Source organism: Harpia harpyja, chromosome 5, assembly GCF_026419915.1.
Source record: "Harpia harpyja isolate bHarHar1 chromosome 5, bHarHar1 primary haplotype, whole genome shotgun sequence".
In the NCBI taxonomy this organism is placed as follows: domain Eukaryota; kingdom Metazoa; phylum Chordata; class Aves; order Accipitriformes; family Accipitridae; genus Harpia; species Harpia harpyja.
This window is the reverse complement of record NC_068944.1, coordinates 40,948,996-40,966,908: the sequence shown is the minus strand read 5'-3', so window position 1 is coordinate 40,966,908 and position 17,913 is coordinate 40,948,996. Positions and strand designations below refer to the sequence as shown.

General features: G+C 41.5%; 2 protein-coding genes and 1 long non-coding RNA gene across 7 annotated transcripts in view; 1 reads left to right on the top strand and 2 right to left on the bottom strand.

Moving 5' to 3' along the window:
- Positions 1 to 8,119, bottom strand: part of DNAJC5B (DnaJ heat shock protein family (Hsp40) member C5 beta) — a 54,935-nt gene extending 46,816 nt beyond the window's left edge. For both annotated transcript variants that reach the window (XM_052788516.1, XM_052788517.1), the window contains exon 1: positions 7,981 to 8,119. The gene's annotated coding sequence lies outside the window, so the exon portion shown is untranslated. The remainder of the gene's footprint in view (positions 1 to 7,980) is intronic.
- Positions 8,120 to 9,355: 1,236 nt separating this feature from the next.
- Positions 9,356 to 10,990, bottom strand: LOC128141946 (uncharacterized). Of its 2 annotated transcripts, none has more exons than XR_008235227.1 (2): positions 10,879 to 10,990; positions 9,356 to 9,560 (listed from the first exon to the last, which is right to left on the bottom strand). It is a non-coding gene; the product is annotated as an uncharacterized LOC128141946 (long non-coding RNA). The 2 variants fall into 2 exon arrangements; XR_008235228.1 differs by lacking the exon at positions 10,879 to 10,990 and adding an exon at positions 9,899 to 10,869.
- Positions 10,965 to 17,913, top strand: part of PDE7A (phosphodiesterase 7A) — a 78,434-nt gene continuing 71,485 nt past the window's right edge. For all 3 annotated transcript variants that reach the window (XM_052787385.1, XM_052787386.1, XM_052787383.1), the window contains exon 1: positions 10,965 to 11,763. In XM_052787385.1, the coding sequence (XP_052643345.1) occupies positions 11,626 to 11,763 (138 nt within the window). In that variant the 5' untranslated portion in view covers positions 10,965 to 11,625. The remainder of the gene's footprint in view (positions 11,764 to 17,913) is intronic.

The following is a 17,913-nucleotide window of genomic DNA, read 5'->3' as shown; positions in this document are numbered from 1 at the left end:
CGGGATGACTGCTACAGCAGGCATTGGTTGCCCACACAGCCCTAACCCTCTGTGGTTCCGGCACCGCGTGTTCCTCTGCAACCAGGATAAAAGCAGACAGGCGGCATAAAATCCTCACGAAGCACTCTGCTAATTTGACAAAAATGTAATCATGTGCCCACACCTGATCCAGATCAAATTTGTACTGCTGGGTGATGTGGCATGGCCCAGAGCCAGCGGTAATGATTGTGGAACCACAGTGCTCAGCTAAAGCTTCTCTTGCAGATGAATTAGCCGTACGGGAGACTGTAAATACAGAATGTGGCCTATCACTGTGGAAACAGCTTGTGCAGGCTCCCCAGAACATGCCCCGATCCGCACAAAAGAGACATAGCATAACCCCTTGCCAAACCACCTTTCTTTCTACCCTTAGAGGGAGGGTGCTGGGTTAGCCTCTGACTGAGAGCATTAAGCAGGGGAGGGAAAAAAAAAAGGAAATTACATGTCTGAGGTTTTTCTTTCGGGCAAGTCTCTTATGAAAATAAAGGAGTGGACAAATGTCTTTGTTTCCCTGCCAACTTTTATAAGAACTAATTAAGACCAAGGAGAGCTTCATTTTCCTGTTTATTTCATACCGAGAACAGCTAATGAATTTAACCTATTGATGATTTTGCAGCTGCCTGCTTTAATTTGCTTATGATTGAGAAACAAAAACTTAGTGTAACAGGAACGAGCTGCCAAAGCCGCGGAGCAGTCGCTGGTGCGTGATCCAGCTGTGTGATCAAACTTCAGTGAGGCAGCTGTGACAACAGAGCGCGGGCTGTCCTTCTGAGCAAGAAACCAGTATTAAAATTATGGCCGCTGCTTAGCAGTTGCTTATTTCCAAGTCAGCTGATTTGTCCGTAATAAGGTCAATATAATTGTAAAGGTATAGAGTGCTGGCATTTATTCCCTGCTAAAGAGTATCATGCACTTTTCAACTTTATGATTTATCTATTGATTGCAATAGAGAATTCAGGCCACAAAATTCAGTGGTAATTGTGATCAATAACTGAAGAATTATGCTTTACCAGAAAACAATCTTCAGGGGTAAATATTCACAGGCCTTAGCATAACTCATATTCCTTAGTTTAGGCAAATCAATTACCAGGCATTTATTATATCGAAGAGTCCTATGGACTTTATGGAAATCACACAGAATTCAATAAAGAATTTTATGGCTGCTATAAAACCTACAAAATAATTTTTAATGTCCTTTTGATTCAGAAGGTGAGATCCCAGCCCTCTACAAATCAGTGACAGAACTCCTGATTGAGATTGACAGAAAATGAGCACCCAATCATTTGCAGCTCTCATTTATAAAATTTTCCATAAATTACTCTACGTGACTGGGGAACCTTGTGGGTTTTACTCACATTAAATTCTACAGGTTTTTTGTGGGTTTTTTAGTGTTTTTTTTTTTTTTTTTTAAATCATGGGGCGGATGATTCACTTCAGGGGAAGCAAGTTACTTTATTTTCTTGCTTTCCTTAAAAACCAGCTCTTCAAACTTTTACATGTTATTTCAAAATATTATTTCAAAACAATTCACAAATATTAGACAGGGATTCCCAAACCGTGGTATCCTAGCACCAGAGTACCTAAGCTACTGAAGAAGGCATGTGCAGTCCTCGGGAACTACAGCTGCCCTGCTGCACCACGGGTCCCCAGCCAAGGTTAACCCTGCGTGAGCTCATGCATGAAGCTTTGTACAATTCTAACAAATGGAAGATAGAATATCAAGTAACAGCTAACTCTCCAAATTTGCACAGTTACATGTTTGTTCTATTCCAAAATCACAAACCTGGAGATACGAAGCTTTTCCTGGGAAGCTGGGCAAAAGCCTTCTTACGGCAAGTAGAAAGTATTATATTATTAGTACTAAAGTTATTAGTATATTATTAGTATTAAACTATTGCAAGGACTTCTAGTGGGTGCATGGAGTCTATGTCATAGAAAGGTGAAATGATTTGCTGCAGTATGTATGTCATATTAGAGCAGAACAGAATCCATATTATGTATTACCTGGTAACAGTCAGTATATGCTGCTACTGTTTGTTCACATCATGATCTCCTCTACTGGTGCTAGGCACCTGACTTTGTAATCGTTCATCATCAACTTTTGATGTCACAATTCAAAATAGACAATTTGCAAGAATGGATTTCACCAATTCTTCCTTTTCCTATTTGCATATTATTTAAAAGTCACATGCAATTTAAATTAATGTATTGCTGCAAATTACATACAAAGCAATGTTTGTTCCTACATTTGAGAAGTGGCAATTATAGGTAAGTTTGCATGATGAATATTTGTTCATGTTTTCCAAGTAGTGTTTAGAAAGATCTATTTAATCAGTTGTTTCCGCAAATGGACATTCCAGCATATAGACACAATAAAGTGACAAGAAACCAAAAATATATCTGAAAATTGAATTACAAAGCAATTATGCTTTGAATTCATATGCTGTTTGGGAGCACAGCTTCATGCTGTACATTTTTTTCCATATCTTGCAGTAAACCAGTCACTTGTAATGCAAATGGTATTGACTTACAGTGTATTAGTATTAGGTCTGACTTCTAACAAATTAAAGTCAATTCTCCCATTATCTGGGAATTTATTATCTTGGCTACAGATGCAATGACATGTAGCATGCCCACAGATCATCCAGTTCAAGATCAGCAGCAATCTTTCACCAAGTTAAGCTATCTGGGCCTATTGGTTCTCAAATCTTTGTACTCTGCAGCAAAGTATCAGGATCTTTCTTTAGAGGCTTTACACTCTTTCTGTCTTTTTAGACAAATTACAGGTACTGCAGAATATGTTTTTTCTACTTATTTTGTGTAATTATAAATTGAGTGTATAAGTAAAAACCTCCTGCACACAACTGAGCAGATGTCATGGTTTTCCCTGCTTTTAGGTATTCTATAAAACACGCTGTCTTGCAGGTTTTGAACAATTTGCAAACTAGTATATTTATTCAGATTTTGTACATTTTAGAATGAAATTGCTTAGTAAAGAATTATATTAACAAATATTCAGAGTCCAAGGTGAGATTAAACATTATAAAAGTTGCTTATTTTCTTAGGCCTGTACTTGTAAAAAGTAGTCTACAAACTTCTAGTCATGTAATTTAATCTAGAAAACTGCTGACATGGTATTGATTTATGTAGATTTAACTGATGTTTTGACACATGACTGGAGGGTGCTCTCCATAATCCCAACTCAGCAAAGCATGTAAGAACATGCATAAAATTAAGTATATACTTTGTACCACTAATACTTTATGACAATTAACCCATATTTTCGCCACAAATTCTGCTATGCCTGTCTTGTATCATAAACGTTACATACATATTCCACATATAAGTTATATATTCCATATATATGTTACATACTTCACCTGTTACATATATCAATATATTTTACACATATATTCCAAAGAATATCTTTATGTGAGATTTTACAACTAGATTTTGTAAAATGAACTACTTTTTGAACTATATAGTATCTGAGTAATCCCTTACATAATCCTGATTTACACCATGTAGGTGAGCTTTTACGATACAGACGATGTGGTCTAACTGCCGGCTGACTCCAAAAGGGGCACTGCCATCGCCAGTTATATACCTGCACCTCGTACCAGCTCTGCTGTTTGGCTCGTCCCACTTTTTGGGGGGGGCTAAGGTTTGTTTTCTGCCAGCTTAACTCCCTAAACTCTCTTGGCTTACTCTAGAGCTGAGCATCAGTACTGGTAGGAGCAAAGAGCCAGGAGGAGTGAGATGGAGGGGCATGGCCTCTCTGCACAGCAGCATCTAGCTTAGCACAGATGTATTATAAAACCACATTTCCAGTGCACTCCACACCATTAAGAGGCCCAGCCTCTGTGTTTTAGTGCACTACCCCCCCCCTCAGCTTTTAAACAATAAACTCGTCTCTAATTAAATGCAAAGCTGCTCTTAAGAAATTGATCAAAAAATGTTCTCTTCGTACTCAGACTGGCTTTTATTGGACACAAAAGTCAGTTTATCAGAGTTAATCCTTTTAGTATGCACTTGTCTTACAAGAACAATTTTCTTTCATTTGATCAAGACAAAGGAATTCAGGAATTTCTGTAAACTAACCCTCTCATCGCTTTGTTGCATTTTTGTTGACATATTGGCAAAATTCCTTCCAGTTTTAATTGGATTAAGCACAGAGAAATTTAGTGAGTTGTAAGTCAGACAGGATTCCAGCTACCTTTTTGCTGTTGTTAAAAACAAAAGGTCTAGCAAAGAATAAACCTAAATAAAACCAGAGGTAGTCTCGTGAAAGTAATGAAATCTTGCTGCATTTGCTCAGGTAGTTAATGGGAAGACTGGCAGAATGACAGATGTTTTTCCAGACTTTCAAGGAGAAGTCATGCTAATGCTAACCCCGACACATTCTTTCCTTCATAAAGAAATGTCAGGATGCTACATGGTGGAAAAACATGAGTTGCTGCAAATATTTAATCCTCTCACTTTTATTGACTGGATGATCGGAATGGGATTACCTTCTACTGCTATAAGTTTTGATAGAAGAGCAGTCCCACCAATTAGCTAAAAAGCAAGCACAAAAAGATGAAACCTGATTAATTTTTGATGCAAGCTCAGATTTAATGGAGAAACTAAAATAGGATATTTGAGCATCTTTTGAAAAGGCAGAAAAAAATAACCACTTGGAATATAATGGAGTAATTTAATTTGAATACTAATTGGTATATATTTTTACTACTAATGTGATCCTCTGGATGTAATTGTTAATTCTAGTCGTAGTTAATATTTATTTCAACTTAACTCTTTTTGTGAGGGAATAATTGCACAAAATGGCACTTTAATAAAAATAAAATTGAATAGTAAAAAAGCCACAGTGCAAGAGGAAGGTAGGTGTAATATAAAGACTGCTAGGTTCCTGCATGTAGTCATCCAAATTATCAGATGTGAAAACGCTGCAGGTTACTCCAGTTCCCATTTCTGATTTGCTTCATCCACCAAAGGGAGACTTGTTAATGTGTCCTTTTTGTTGCTAGAAATTTTCCAGTAGTTTTAGCATATATAAAAAAGCAACTATTCTACATTCTCATACAAATAAGCTTCTGCAACAAGGGAGTGTGCTCATCTTTAATACAACCAGAAATAAATTAAAATGTTCTTTGGCTGAAAAATTCCAGTGTTATTAAGAAAGGTCTCATTTTTGAGCTTTAAACAACAAATTGCTTTCCTTTAGTTTTTGACAACGCAATACAGTGAGATTAATAAGACACCATGGCTTCAGCCTAGTTGGTAAGCAGGAACTTTAGCTCATTATTTCATTTGTAGCAGTACTTGATATTCTCAGTTTTCATATTACAAGACAGCTTTACCATATGCCAATAGGCCAGTAAAGAATTAGATGGGACGCCAGGAGTCTTTTGAACCTAAATACAACCTCCAAATCCAAACCTAACTCTCAGTCCCTAATTATGGGACTTCTTACTTAATTATTTTTTTTTAAATACAAGTCAAAACAGCTTTAAAAAATCCTTGTTAAGACTGTGCTGAAAATTACGCCTTCGTGTAAAGAAATCTAGAAAGTATGTGCAATTTTAATGAGGTATTGGGGCAACATATAAAACATAAAAAAAGGTTACAAATCCAAATCAAAATAAACCACTACATTTTCTAAAGACTGAACGGGTGAAAGATGCTCTACAGCTTATCACGGAGGCTACCAGGTACTGTAAGCTGAATGGTATGTCGAGAAATGATTCAGCTGGCAAACGTGCAATGCATTCGTTACGTCTGTTCATAGCGGTCCAAACCCACTTCCATTACCAACACAAAAAGCTGAATTTCAGCTTCTAACACCACCATTAAACTTGTAAGCTGCACCTCTGAAACTGCACCTGGGGTTCTCATATCCTCCCACTCTGATATTAAAAATATTCTGTGCATCAGCTGTTATTATGCATGTAAAAATGACACAAAGAGAAGCTTTCTCCACAGGCTTATGCTGACACCAACGCCCTTAGTCATTTTAATGCTACTGTAGTATGAGGATTTTTGTCCAGACAACCATAATCACTGAGAAAACCAGAACTTCAATAGCTGAGACCATTTAAGCTGTATGTGCTCGAGCAAGTTTTCTAGAAATGCATTTAAGAAAGAATAACAGCATGAAAAGAATCACCTTTTCATGCTGTTATTCCCAATAATATCTTCAGTGGAGTTACAAAAAGCTGTCTTTGAACCGATATTAAATTTTTGACAGTCTGCAGCTGTGTTCAAACTGACTTCTGTTAGCCTGTTTCCACAGTCAGTCCCTGTTCCTGGAGACTATAACTTGTCAGTAAAACTCCAGTCTTAAATTAAGCATAGTGGAGAATTCTTAGGGCAGAAGCAAAGAAAAACTGAAATCCTCTGGGATCACTCTTTTTAACTTTGTGCTCCAGCTTGCTGGTTTTGGTGCAGAATTGGTACACGTCCATTAGCCAATGTCAGTTTAGTGAAATTGAAGTTATTACAAATATTGAAAATATTCTAAATAGTTTTCAATATAATATTAAAAATACCAGAAATTGAAGCAAAAGCAAACAAGCAGTCTGCCCAAGCAAGTCAAACTGACTTAATCTGCCTCTGGAGCAGAGTGACAAAACCTGTAGCTGATGGGAACATGGTACACCTGACACAGCTCATCTTGGCTGACACTGCCCTTCTACACGGTCCACCCTGACACTACCATAAACAAAATCACATATCCCACTTCATTTGATTGACTTCATGGACACAAACCGAAGCATCTAAATTAGGAGAAAGGCTGTGCTGTGTTGCTTCTTTTCAGTGAAGAGAAAGGCAACTTCAAAGAATTACTTGAATGGCCTGCTGTCTTTCCCTTAATTATTGACTATGAAATTAGCCTTAGGCAACTACTCTCTAGGTCAAGCCTCTAAAGCGAGGAAAGATGAACCTGGGCGACGGAGTAGATAAAGCTACTGCAATATGAGTGCAAAAATGATTGGAAACTGTTCCCAGAGGAGTTAGCAAAGGTTGACAGGATATACTAAATACCATTCTTCAGGTCTCTTCCAGATCTTGGACTCACTCCTTCATAGAAATTCCACTGTTGACCTGACTTATTTTGAGAGCATGCTTATTAAATTTGGAGATGACAGAGAGCCAGGAAAGGCTGTAAGTATATTGAAGGACAGGACTAGTGTTCAATCTTGACCAACCGAAAAAAACAGGTTGAGGAAATCGCAATGCACTCAGGTACAGGCAAGTACAAATTATCCCACTCAGCAAAGACAAACGCACAGAGGGGATGGCTAAAAGCTCTGCAGAAAATGATCTGCGGGTAAAGGGGACGGCAAGCCAAACAAGATTCAAGAATGTCGCATTGCCACAAAAATACAAACAAGCCTGATGCAGACCCAGGGCACGACAGAGGTAAGGGAAACACCAAATGGAGACAGGAGTACACTTCAACTGGGCTGCCAGATGTCTGGAAGTCCTATGGAAATATATGGTATTCACTCAGACAATAACTCTGGGTAGAAAAAAAGGATGTATCCTGATATGCCAGAAAAATGGCAGTTGCCAAAAACAACATGTAAGAACGCAGTTACTGATGACATAACAAATGAAAAGACATTTTTCCTGTCTATGGAAATAACCCTGCCTTTTATACCATGTAACTTCTTTAGTTAAGAAGAAAAGCTAAAAGCTCTCTTGTGCTTGTCTTGATCATGTACCTGTACAAATAAATATTTTCTGTGTTCTTAGGGTGTTTTCAAAGCACAAGTACGTTATGCCTTTGAGGATCTTTATTTTCTATTTTGTACAAGAACATGGGAAAAGCATCGTCTTCTGTTCAGACTGTTCAGTACTGTCAGTGTTAGCTGGCTGTGCCCCAGAGTGGCACTGTGTGCCACGCGGTTAGCCCAGCAGAATGTCTTGCTGCAGTACCTGTGTGATTTCATACTCTTTTCATAGTAACCAGGAAACTAAACCAACTCTGATTTTGTGATCTTCCATCTCTCCAGTTTCACGAGTGCCCTTCTTTGTGATAAATCTGGCTGTCAGCAACGCTGCTTCTTTGCTAGACAGCACCCTGAAAATGATAATGATGTGTAAAAGACGTTAACTGTAAATGTGAAAAGAATCATTGAAACTTTAACGCTCCCTAAATCTGAATAAATTCTGATGTGTAGTCTCTATTAAAGGTTGTATCTGCCATGATAAAGAAGCCACAATACACAGGGCTTACGTAGGTGAACGATGGCATCTCATGATGTCATATGATGCATTTAAGAAGTGCATCCGTGGTGCTCAAAAAACTCCAAGGTTCACAAAGAAAACAACTTAATTCAAACAAGATGCTGTGAATGAACACTTTGGTGTTGCTATACCCCTGTAACAAAAATAAGTAAAAACCTCTTTTCTGTGCTACAAGCTCTCAACTTGCAGCAAGACAAGACAGCAGACAGAATAGGCAGGATGTAAAACACAGAACACGAATTCTTTTTGCAACAAATGTATTTAGGCTGAAAATATGTGACTTACGCAGTAATTCTAAGGCTTCATCTATCATCCTGAGGCGGGATTCTTCCTTGTCAACTCATACAAGAAATCATTGCCTGGCTAACATTAGTAACTTCTGTACTTACTCAAAATTACTAAAAATAGTAATTTGTGTCCTGAAAGCAGAACACTTATGGAATCAGTCACTGCCTGGAAATCTATGCTTACTTCATAAGAATGTATTTCAGATTCCTTAAACGTATTTATGTAACATTAATTAGAGATGAAAGATAATTTGATTATTAGCGAGGGAAAACACTGGTTATGTTATTTAAGGATATACTGGCTCAGACTGAGGACTAATGTGTTAAAGAACTAGTTTTAACTAGTCAGATGGAAAGTATGTAAAGCTGATAGGAACCATAAAACACATTATCAATAATCTTTATTTATAGTTTGACCTTGTAGGATTGAAATATACACTAAGTATATGCTGTAAAAGTAAGAATATGCTTTTTTTTCCCCTACAAAACACGATAGATATATTGTTCATAAATTGAATTTTAGATTGACTAGAGTAAAAATCCAACCTACCTGAGTACAGAAAACTAATTTGTTATTAGTAGAAAAGAACCAAAAGCAATTTTGAAAAATGAATGGGGGACGGAAATCCTGACTCCAGTGAAGCTGATGGAGTTCTATCAGTAACTGAAATGCACCACTGATTTAATGTAAACAGGCCATATATTAGTAAACTGTCAAGGAATGCGGACGAAAACCTGACATACCTTAATTAATGGAAAAAAAAGAAGGCTGAGTATGTTTGAATTATTACGTGCTTATTATATTTTGAATTATTGCATGCGTACATTATAAAATCATACTGTGAACGCTTGTGACGTTTTCAAGAAATGGGAGAAAAGCAGCTGAAGAAAGCTTTTAAGGCGAGGCACTTGATCCAGTGTCCTTTCTCAGGTGTCCATATATCCTTGTGGCTATCCATGAGACAACGTAGGACTGCAGTTCTGCAAAAGAAGGAGGTGCATTTGTTAACTTTGTAACTCAGAGTGTAATGGCCATCAATCCACAGCTATAAAACTTCTTGCTTCTACAGCTAGTTCAAACAGATGAAAATCCTCCACACAAACCACCTATTCTTTCCAAATGGGTTTCTCCAAAGCCATGTCATTGCCTATAAATAACTGTTATCATGTGAAATCTAAACCCTTCTGCCAGTAAGCAAGCACTTAGAAGAACAATGTATTAGGCAAAATTAAATCATATGAATCATTTTGCAAAATCTCATTTTTAAGTGGGTACAGACACTTCATATATTATTCAAAGAACAGAAATGTTCCCTTACCTATCATGCTATATTTAGGATTTTGTTTATGATGGAGAGATAAAAAAGATGAAAGGATGGAAAAAAAGCAGCTGCAGGGAGAGACAAAGGGAGGCTTAGTCCTAAAAAATGAAGCAAAGTTTAGTTCCAAGTGTCCCAGCTAATGTGATGTACATAGCTGTGGACCAGACCACCTCATGAATTATTCTGTTTCTTCCTTAAAGTCTAATTCCCGGAATTGTGTGGTTTCCCAGGAATCTCATATTTTACCTTAACAAAAACTACATGCTTTTTACCTCTGCATCTTCGAAAACACCACCCCTCCACACTCTAAAAAACGAACAGCAAGGATTCAAATGCAAATGCAAACTCCTCCGTGTACTGCTTTTGATAGATAATACATTTTACACAAAACCGTCTTTCCACGTCCCATTTTCGAGTAGCCGCGCAAGCCCGGCGCTCAAGGCCAGGCCGTACCGACCGCGGCCCTGCCTCCCGCGGACACGGCCGGAGAAGCCGGATCGCACCCCGGGGAGACCGCCCCGCCCCCACCCTCAGCGAGGCTCCCCCAGCCCTCAGGGCACAGCCGGAGGGGGCGGGGTACACCGAGGACTGACGGTAAACGCGGGCACCGAGTCAACCCCCCCCCCCGACGGCCTTTGCAGCCCCCCGGGCTCAGCCCCCTCAGGCCTCGACCGAGCAGCGCCGCGCAGGACACGTGCCCAGCCCACCGGCGGGAAAGAAGGGAGGGAGGGAGGTGCCGCTTCCCGCCCCTGCGCGGGCAGAGCTGCCGGCCGCGGAGCGGGGCGGGGCCCAGCCCAGCCCGCCCCCTCAACCGTCCGCCCCCGCCGGCCTCAGCCCCGGCCTCGCCGCTGGCCGTGGCCGCCACCGAAGGCGCGAAAAGGAGGGCGCATGCGCCTGCCGCGGCGCGCGGGGCCCGCTGGCGCCGGCGAGCCACCCTGCTGCGCACGGGCGGGAGAAAGGGGAGAGTGGGTAGTTACGTGATGACGCGCTGCGTGTCGCCCGTCGCGCGACCCACGCAGAGTCCGTCGGGCTTGTGCCTCCTCCTGGGCCAGTGCACTCGGGGCTGTTCCGAGTGGGGGCGGGCGGGGCGAAGGCTTCCTCCCTCCTCCTCCTCCTCCTCCTCCTCCTCCTCCTCCTCCTCCTCCTCCTTTCCCTTTCCCTCCTCCTCCCCGAGTCCCCTCTCCGAGGGCCCAGCCCCTTCCCCCCGGCGGAGCAGGGCCGTGCGGCGGCGGCAGCAGCAGCAGCAGCGGCGTCTCCTCCTCCTCCCCCTCCCGGCCGTGCCGGACAATAGGGGCGAGCGCGGCGTGTGTCTCACCCAAAGCGGCCCCCCCAGGCCGGCCTCGCCTCCATGCGCGGCGCCGGGCAGCGGGGCTGACAGCGGCTCCCGCCGGCGGCAGCGAGGCCGAGGGAGCGGCGGCCCCGGGCTCCGGGCCGGGACTCGCCGCCTCGGGCGCTGACTGAGGCGTCCCGCTTCGCCGCCTCCCCCTCGCCCCCGGCGGCCGTTCCCGCCAGGCTTTGGCGGCGGAGGACAAAGGCCCGGGGCCCGGCGCGGCCCGGCCCGACCCCCCGGGGGGTGCGGGGGCGGCGAGGAGGCGCCGGGCCCCCGCGGGCTTTTGCCGCGGGCTTCCCCCCCGCCGCCCCGCTGCGGCGAGCCCTGCGCGGGCAGGTGCGGCGGCGGGCGAGGCCGCTGCCCTGCGGCGGGTCGGCGCACGGAGGCTTCTTCAATGGAAGTATGCTACCAGCTACCGGTGCTGCCGCTGGACAGGCCGGTGCCGCAGCACGTCCTCAGCCGCAGAGGGGCCATCAGCTTCAGCTCCAGCTCCGCGCTCTTCGGCTGCCCCAACCCCCGGCAGCTCTCGCAGGTAGGCACCGCCACCGGGCCCGCCGGCTCCCGCCTCGCGGCGGCCGGCTCGGCGCCCCGCCGGTCCCCCTGTCCGGGCGGGCGGTCCCCCTCAGCCGTGCGCCGGGACCTGCTTTCGTGGTCAGCGGGGAGCGGGTGGTGCCGGAGCGGTGCGGCGGGGCTGCCCCCGCGGACGCCCGGAGGGCTGCGGCGGGGGGGGGGGGGGGCGGCGGCGGCAGGGGCGAGCGGCCTGCCTCCCCGGCCGAGCCGCCGGTCGCGCCTTCCCCGACTGCTGCCCGGTGCCGGTGGCGGTGACGAGAAGACGCAGCGTTTTATAGGTTTACGGCTAGTCATTGTGGAGGTTAGCCTTTTAGCGTCGGTTGTAATGCGAGCGGTGGGGTCTATTTCCAGAGCCAGTGAGTTATTTGTTTCCTCTGTAATTTTTAAACTAGGGCTGTTTCCTAGCTTTTTAGCTTGGGCTTTCTTTGAAGGGTCTGAGTTTCCTATGGGGCTGCCAAAAGCTGCAATGACTTTACTGAAATAATGAACATGCACTGCAGTGTTTTACTTGGGATGCTGAGCTATTTCTCCCTCCAACTATTAAGACTTGGCAGTCCGTCTAGAAAGAGACAAAGATCCTTGGCTTTTTCATTTCCACGGTATTGTTCCCAGCCCACATTACATCAGTGACAAGATGAACTGTGCTGTATTTTGTTTCATCTGACCGTGTTGGAAATACTACAGAAAGGGTCATTATAACTATCAGGACAAAAGGGAGGCTTTTCTTGTGAACACTGCCCTAAATTTCTGAATATGCGCTGGTATGGCTTCCCAGCAAACAGTGATAAAATTATATTCTGGCGGAAGTCTCTGGAGAAAATTTGGAATTACGGTGGAAAGTGTGTGTTTTGGTCGGAAGTCTGCATGTTTTGGCTTCTAGGGATTCCTATAATGTCTAGATTGAAAGGTCTGTTTCCATGCTCTGAAGTATGTTGTCCTTACAGAAGATGTTGTCTTTGCTCTTTAGGTGCGTAATGGTCATTTTTTGTTGTTTACATTTGGGGGGGTATCTTAAGTTATTCTGCTTTTTCATGACTTGCTCTGCTTCATATATGCATATATAGAAAATACAGAGCTACTAGTCTCTTTTGGCTTTGTCCCTGGTAGCAGTGAAGCTCTGTGTGTGTGTGAGCATTAGGCATGTGTATGTTTGGGAAGGAAGAATCAACAAAATACTGTGTTGATGACCAGGAATTTGAATGCCCATGGAAATAATTATTAGTAAGCAAATGAAGTCACAGATATGTTGACAACCCTCCCTTCCCCGAGTATGAGTGTAATAACTGACAAAAGCTTTTGTTTTATGACAAATTAGTTTTCCACGTAGTGAGAGGGTTAGGATGTTTTCCATTTGTACTGCTTGATCTGAGTTGTACTTGGTGATGGTGAATTTTCCATACATATAAGTCTTCTTGAAAGTCCAACCTAATTTAGCATGTTTTTGTCCTGTGCAAGTAAGAGAAGAGTCTCTCTGGTTTGAAGCATTCATGGGCTTCTGGGAAAAGCAATAGGCAAAAGGGTCAAGGTGATAGATTGTATTTATTCCTTTTCTGCATGGTCTCCAGAGCAGGGGATGCATGAAGTGTATACAAGCTTATCAAATTAAATATGGTATTGACATTTAAGGTTTGGGTTTTTTTCTTCCCAACTTTCAAGCTTCTCAGTGGATTACTTGTTTTCTGACCAATAGGCTGTAGGTATATTAGAGTGAGTCACAGGGAGAGGTGCTTGAATAATTTGTGAAAAAGTGAAAACTATATGTGTGCTTGAGCAAGTAGTGTTTCCTCCGAGTAAACCAGAGAAATAAGTTTATGCATTAATAAAAGGGAATTAGGATATTTAAGTGAGAAAGTCTTTGCTAATATCGGCCAGCTGATTGGAATACAGCTATGTTTTGCTGTCTTAACTTTTTTTTTTTTTTTTCCCCTGAAGTCTCCAGCAGACAGTAGGATGTGAATGTCTACCAGACCTGCAATCACAGGCTGGTATAAATGATGGACTAAGAAGCATCACCAGTGAGATTAATGATTCTCTGTAACTTCTGAACATAACTTTACCTTGCAAGTCTCCTGTAAGACTCCTAGTATTCCAGTTCCACTGCTGTTCAAAGAGGTCTGAACCATTGCCAGTCTGTCGTTTTCAGCCTTCTGCTCTGGCTAGCTTTGAGCAAGAGGAATATGTACAGCCAGCATTTTACAGTTAATACACATTTGGCAGATAGTCTTAAAAAATGTAAGGTCTTGAAAATTGAATTCCCACTTACAGATTAAAAGTGACATGATTGAGGCATAAGATGTTTTAGGATTATCCTTTCAGCAAGAAGGTATTTTACATGGAAAACACAGGTGAGACAAACGCATGCTGTATTAGACATAACATTTAATTGTGCCAATACTAAGCAGGCAAATATTTCTCTTGTAATGTATTAAGTGAAATTTCAGTTTAATGTTTTGTTGAAGTTTCACTAAATGGGTTCAAAATGGGCTGTTTGTTGCTTTTTTAAAGCTTAAATAAAGTGGTGCTGGAAATGACCTCGAGAATTCTGGTCTACTCCTCTCAGCCCCAGGAAGGATAAATTGTACTTACAGTATTATTAACAGATGTTTGTCTAATCTGTTTGCTTAATCTGTGTTTTAAGATACAGTCTTATGAGATGCGGTGAGCTGACATAACTCATTATTGCTGAAGGTTAAAGTCCTGACATTGGGCATGTATTATTACTACTTCCTTTATGCCATCTCTGATGCTTGTCAGGTGTTTGCTGATGCTGTTTTAGTGAACTGAAGAAAACAGGGTAGCTGCCTGCCATCTCTTTGAATAAAATAGGCTTAGTGAAGTTTGTCAGAACTGATTTAAGGGAAAGGATGGTACCGCTAGGCTGTTGAAACCCATAAAAGCCTCAAATAATAGAAATTATGCAATCTCACTAGACAACTTAACTGCTCTTAATAGTGCTTAACTGTTCTTGTCATGAGAGTTCTTTCCTAATACTGAATTTGGATCTTCCTTGTGGTGATTTACACCTGTTACTATCCCCAGTAAATGTAGAGAAAACCTTATTCCTTTTCCCTTTGCAGTTTTCTTTTATGTATGAGTTATTTCCCTGTAGTCGTCTTTTCTTTAATTTCAGTGTTAACAACAAAAATACTAAAAGTGACATCTATTACCTGGAGGTAATTTGTGATATTTATTGTTCAAGTCCAGTCAAGTGAAAAGCTGCTATTGTGTGGGTTTATACAGTTGTCTGAGTTAACAATTGTCTTTGAACATGAAATAATTTTAAATGCTAATGTTAAAAGCTGTTTTTAGGGGCACTTGATTGGGTAACTGTTGAAACGACTAGGGCATTTCACACTGGTGAGATTGAATTTAGGTTCGCTGTGAGATCGAGTGGACGTTAAGTAGTACCTTGGATTGTAAGTTTAGGGTGTTCTTTCCAGATGTTACAAAACGATGTTTTTTAAATTAAAGCTGAGCTTTCAGAGGGCAATTTTGGATTCTTTGTCTCATCTGGTTTTTAACTTGTATTGTTAACAGTAATAAAAAAAGAGTTTCTAAAACTATACTCATTTAGTGTGAAAATTTTTAGTCTGATTTTTTTTTAATGAATAAGGGTTTATATTGAAAACCACTTCACTAACATAGCAGTGAGCACTTTTATATTGTGTCCTGCATTGCGCACCCCCCCCCCCCCCCGTTGAATTGACATAAACATATCATAAATGAGTAAGAAAACTTTGGCCTAACCTGCTATTTTTGACTCATTTCTATCCCTCTACCTTGTAACTGGTTCTACACTAACTTCAGTGCCCCCAAAAATGGCATCAGTGGTATCTAGTAGCAGTGTCTGAATAGAAGTAAAGATCTAGTTTTGGACTTTCTGTCCTTAAATGTTTGATGATGGTAAAGAAAGAGATCTTCTAAGGGTGAAACTGCATGAAAAGAGAACAGAGCAAATAATAGTAGATGCAATTTGAATCTCAGAAATGTAGGCACTGGGTCTCTACCTGAAGTACCAAGTATTACTGTGTACTAGGTAGTACCATGTATACCTGGTATTTGATAACCTAGTTCGTGATCCCTCTTTACTGCATCTCCATTTCATGCATTTAAGCAATATAGCATCATGCTTTGTGACTCTCCATGTGATATATACTGGAACAGTAGACTGCAGATCATGCACGTGGAATCCTAGATATGACTTAAAGAGGATGCAGTGGGAAAAAGTCACTATGAGCAGCTGGAAGTATACTGCACTGGTGGATTCTTCAGTGAAAGGTACACGCTTCCTCTGAAAAATGTATTCCCCAACATCAAGCAAGTGCTTTGGCCGCCTTTTGCTGTGTAACTCCTCTTTTCAGTGTTTGTCACCTGATGCAATCCAAACATGTTTTGCTCTGCATGTAGCATTACAAGTTACAAGACATAGTTGAGAGGTGTATTTTTATGGTCTGAACATAGGCATTGGTCTTTAATCCCATGGCTGCACCTTTTTGCTGGGAGAAGTGTTGGCATGACCTATTTTTCCCTTGCAGCTGCTCATTTCTGCTCCTGCATTTTCCTCTTAGTTGTGTCAACTTTTCTTTTTTTTTTTTTTTGGATCAGATTATTTTTAAGCCCTGGCCGACTCACAGTACAGTTTCACAAGTGATCGTGCATCTTAGTAAGGAGGAAGCAGTACGCCACAATGCTAGACCAGGAGTAATGAGCAGTGGGGAGGCAGAAGAAATGCCTTAGTTGGCCCTGTTACTGAATGTGGAACCTTACCCTAAATCCCTTTCTTTCCTCATCCACTGATTTCATAACTTTTCTTCTATACCTTTCTAATCCTCTCCATCAGTGTTTCAGTTGCTTGCTCTTTTATTAGCTTTCTCCTGCTGTTTCCCATATCTCTGCTGCATGAATAATTAACAAGTTAAAATAATGAAATAATTTTCATGATGTGATTCCTAGCCTCTGGAATTAATTCTGTGTGTTGCTGCTATACTTGCCATTCCCTTCATCTTGTATTTATTGTGTCTGGTTGCTGAGATTGCATCTATTCGTATGAGAGGCAGAGACTGACTCTGACTCTACGCACAGCACGAACAAGTTCTGATTGGAGATTTCATGCACTACAGTAATTTTGTGTGGCAGTTCATTTTTAAAATGCTCTCTGAGTTTTATGACCAATTAAATTTTTCATATGTTGCACTGTAAAGCAACTTTGGTACTTTCATTCTGCAAAAGGTCATAGGAGCTTATTTCATGGCCTATAATTGCCTGTGTAAGATCTAAGCAGAATAATGGTTTAAAGTCCCCATTAATTAGATTGTCTTAAATCACCAGAAGTCAATTCTTCTTTGTCCAGATTGTGTAATAGTATGTTTTGTGTTTTGTATGAACCTCAATTTTCTGATGCTATCTTTAAAGAGAAATTGGTTTGAAAACAGAGATTGTAGCTATGTGCCCCTTAGGTTGTAAAATATTGAGTTTTAACCATAAAACAATTTTACAAGAAGCCGGCATTAGTATATGAATATTCAATATTCTATATGAACTAATAATGTAGTAATGTAATACAAATACAGGTTGTTGGAATTAGAAGTGTTTTGTAAGGCATGTCTGTTTCAGCAGCTTTTCTTTAAAAAAAACCCCTGTATTTGCTAAGCAAGTCTGGTTTTTTAGGTTGCTTGAGAAAAGCAACAGTATCCAAATTGGGTTAATTCTGAGTCAATATGGTAATATGCTCAATTATGAGTTAATAAAGTATCATAAAAAACATGTAATTTTCTGACATTTCTGTTCTGCTGTTTTGGCACGTGGAAAGTAATGTTGAGGACATCTGCAGTTGAATCCTTGTTTCTTCAGTTCTTCTATTTTCTGCAAAGCCTATGGGTGAAAAAACCCTGGTAATAGAATGGTGATTTTTTAGAACAGTCCTCTGTCATGTCAATGACCATTGGCTTATTGCTTTCTTGCGTTTCCCTCATCACTCAGTATCTACAAGTTTCCATTGGTTTTCTGCTAAAATTGTAGGTTTCTGAATGTACTCAGTCATTTTCTAGCATAGAGGATCTCAGATTCATGACGGTATTTCCGGGTCCTCCCAGGTTATAGCTCACATATAAGA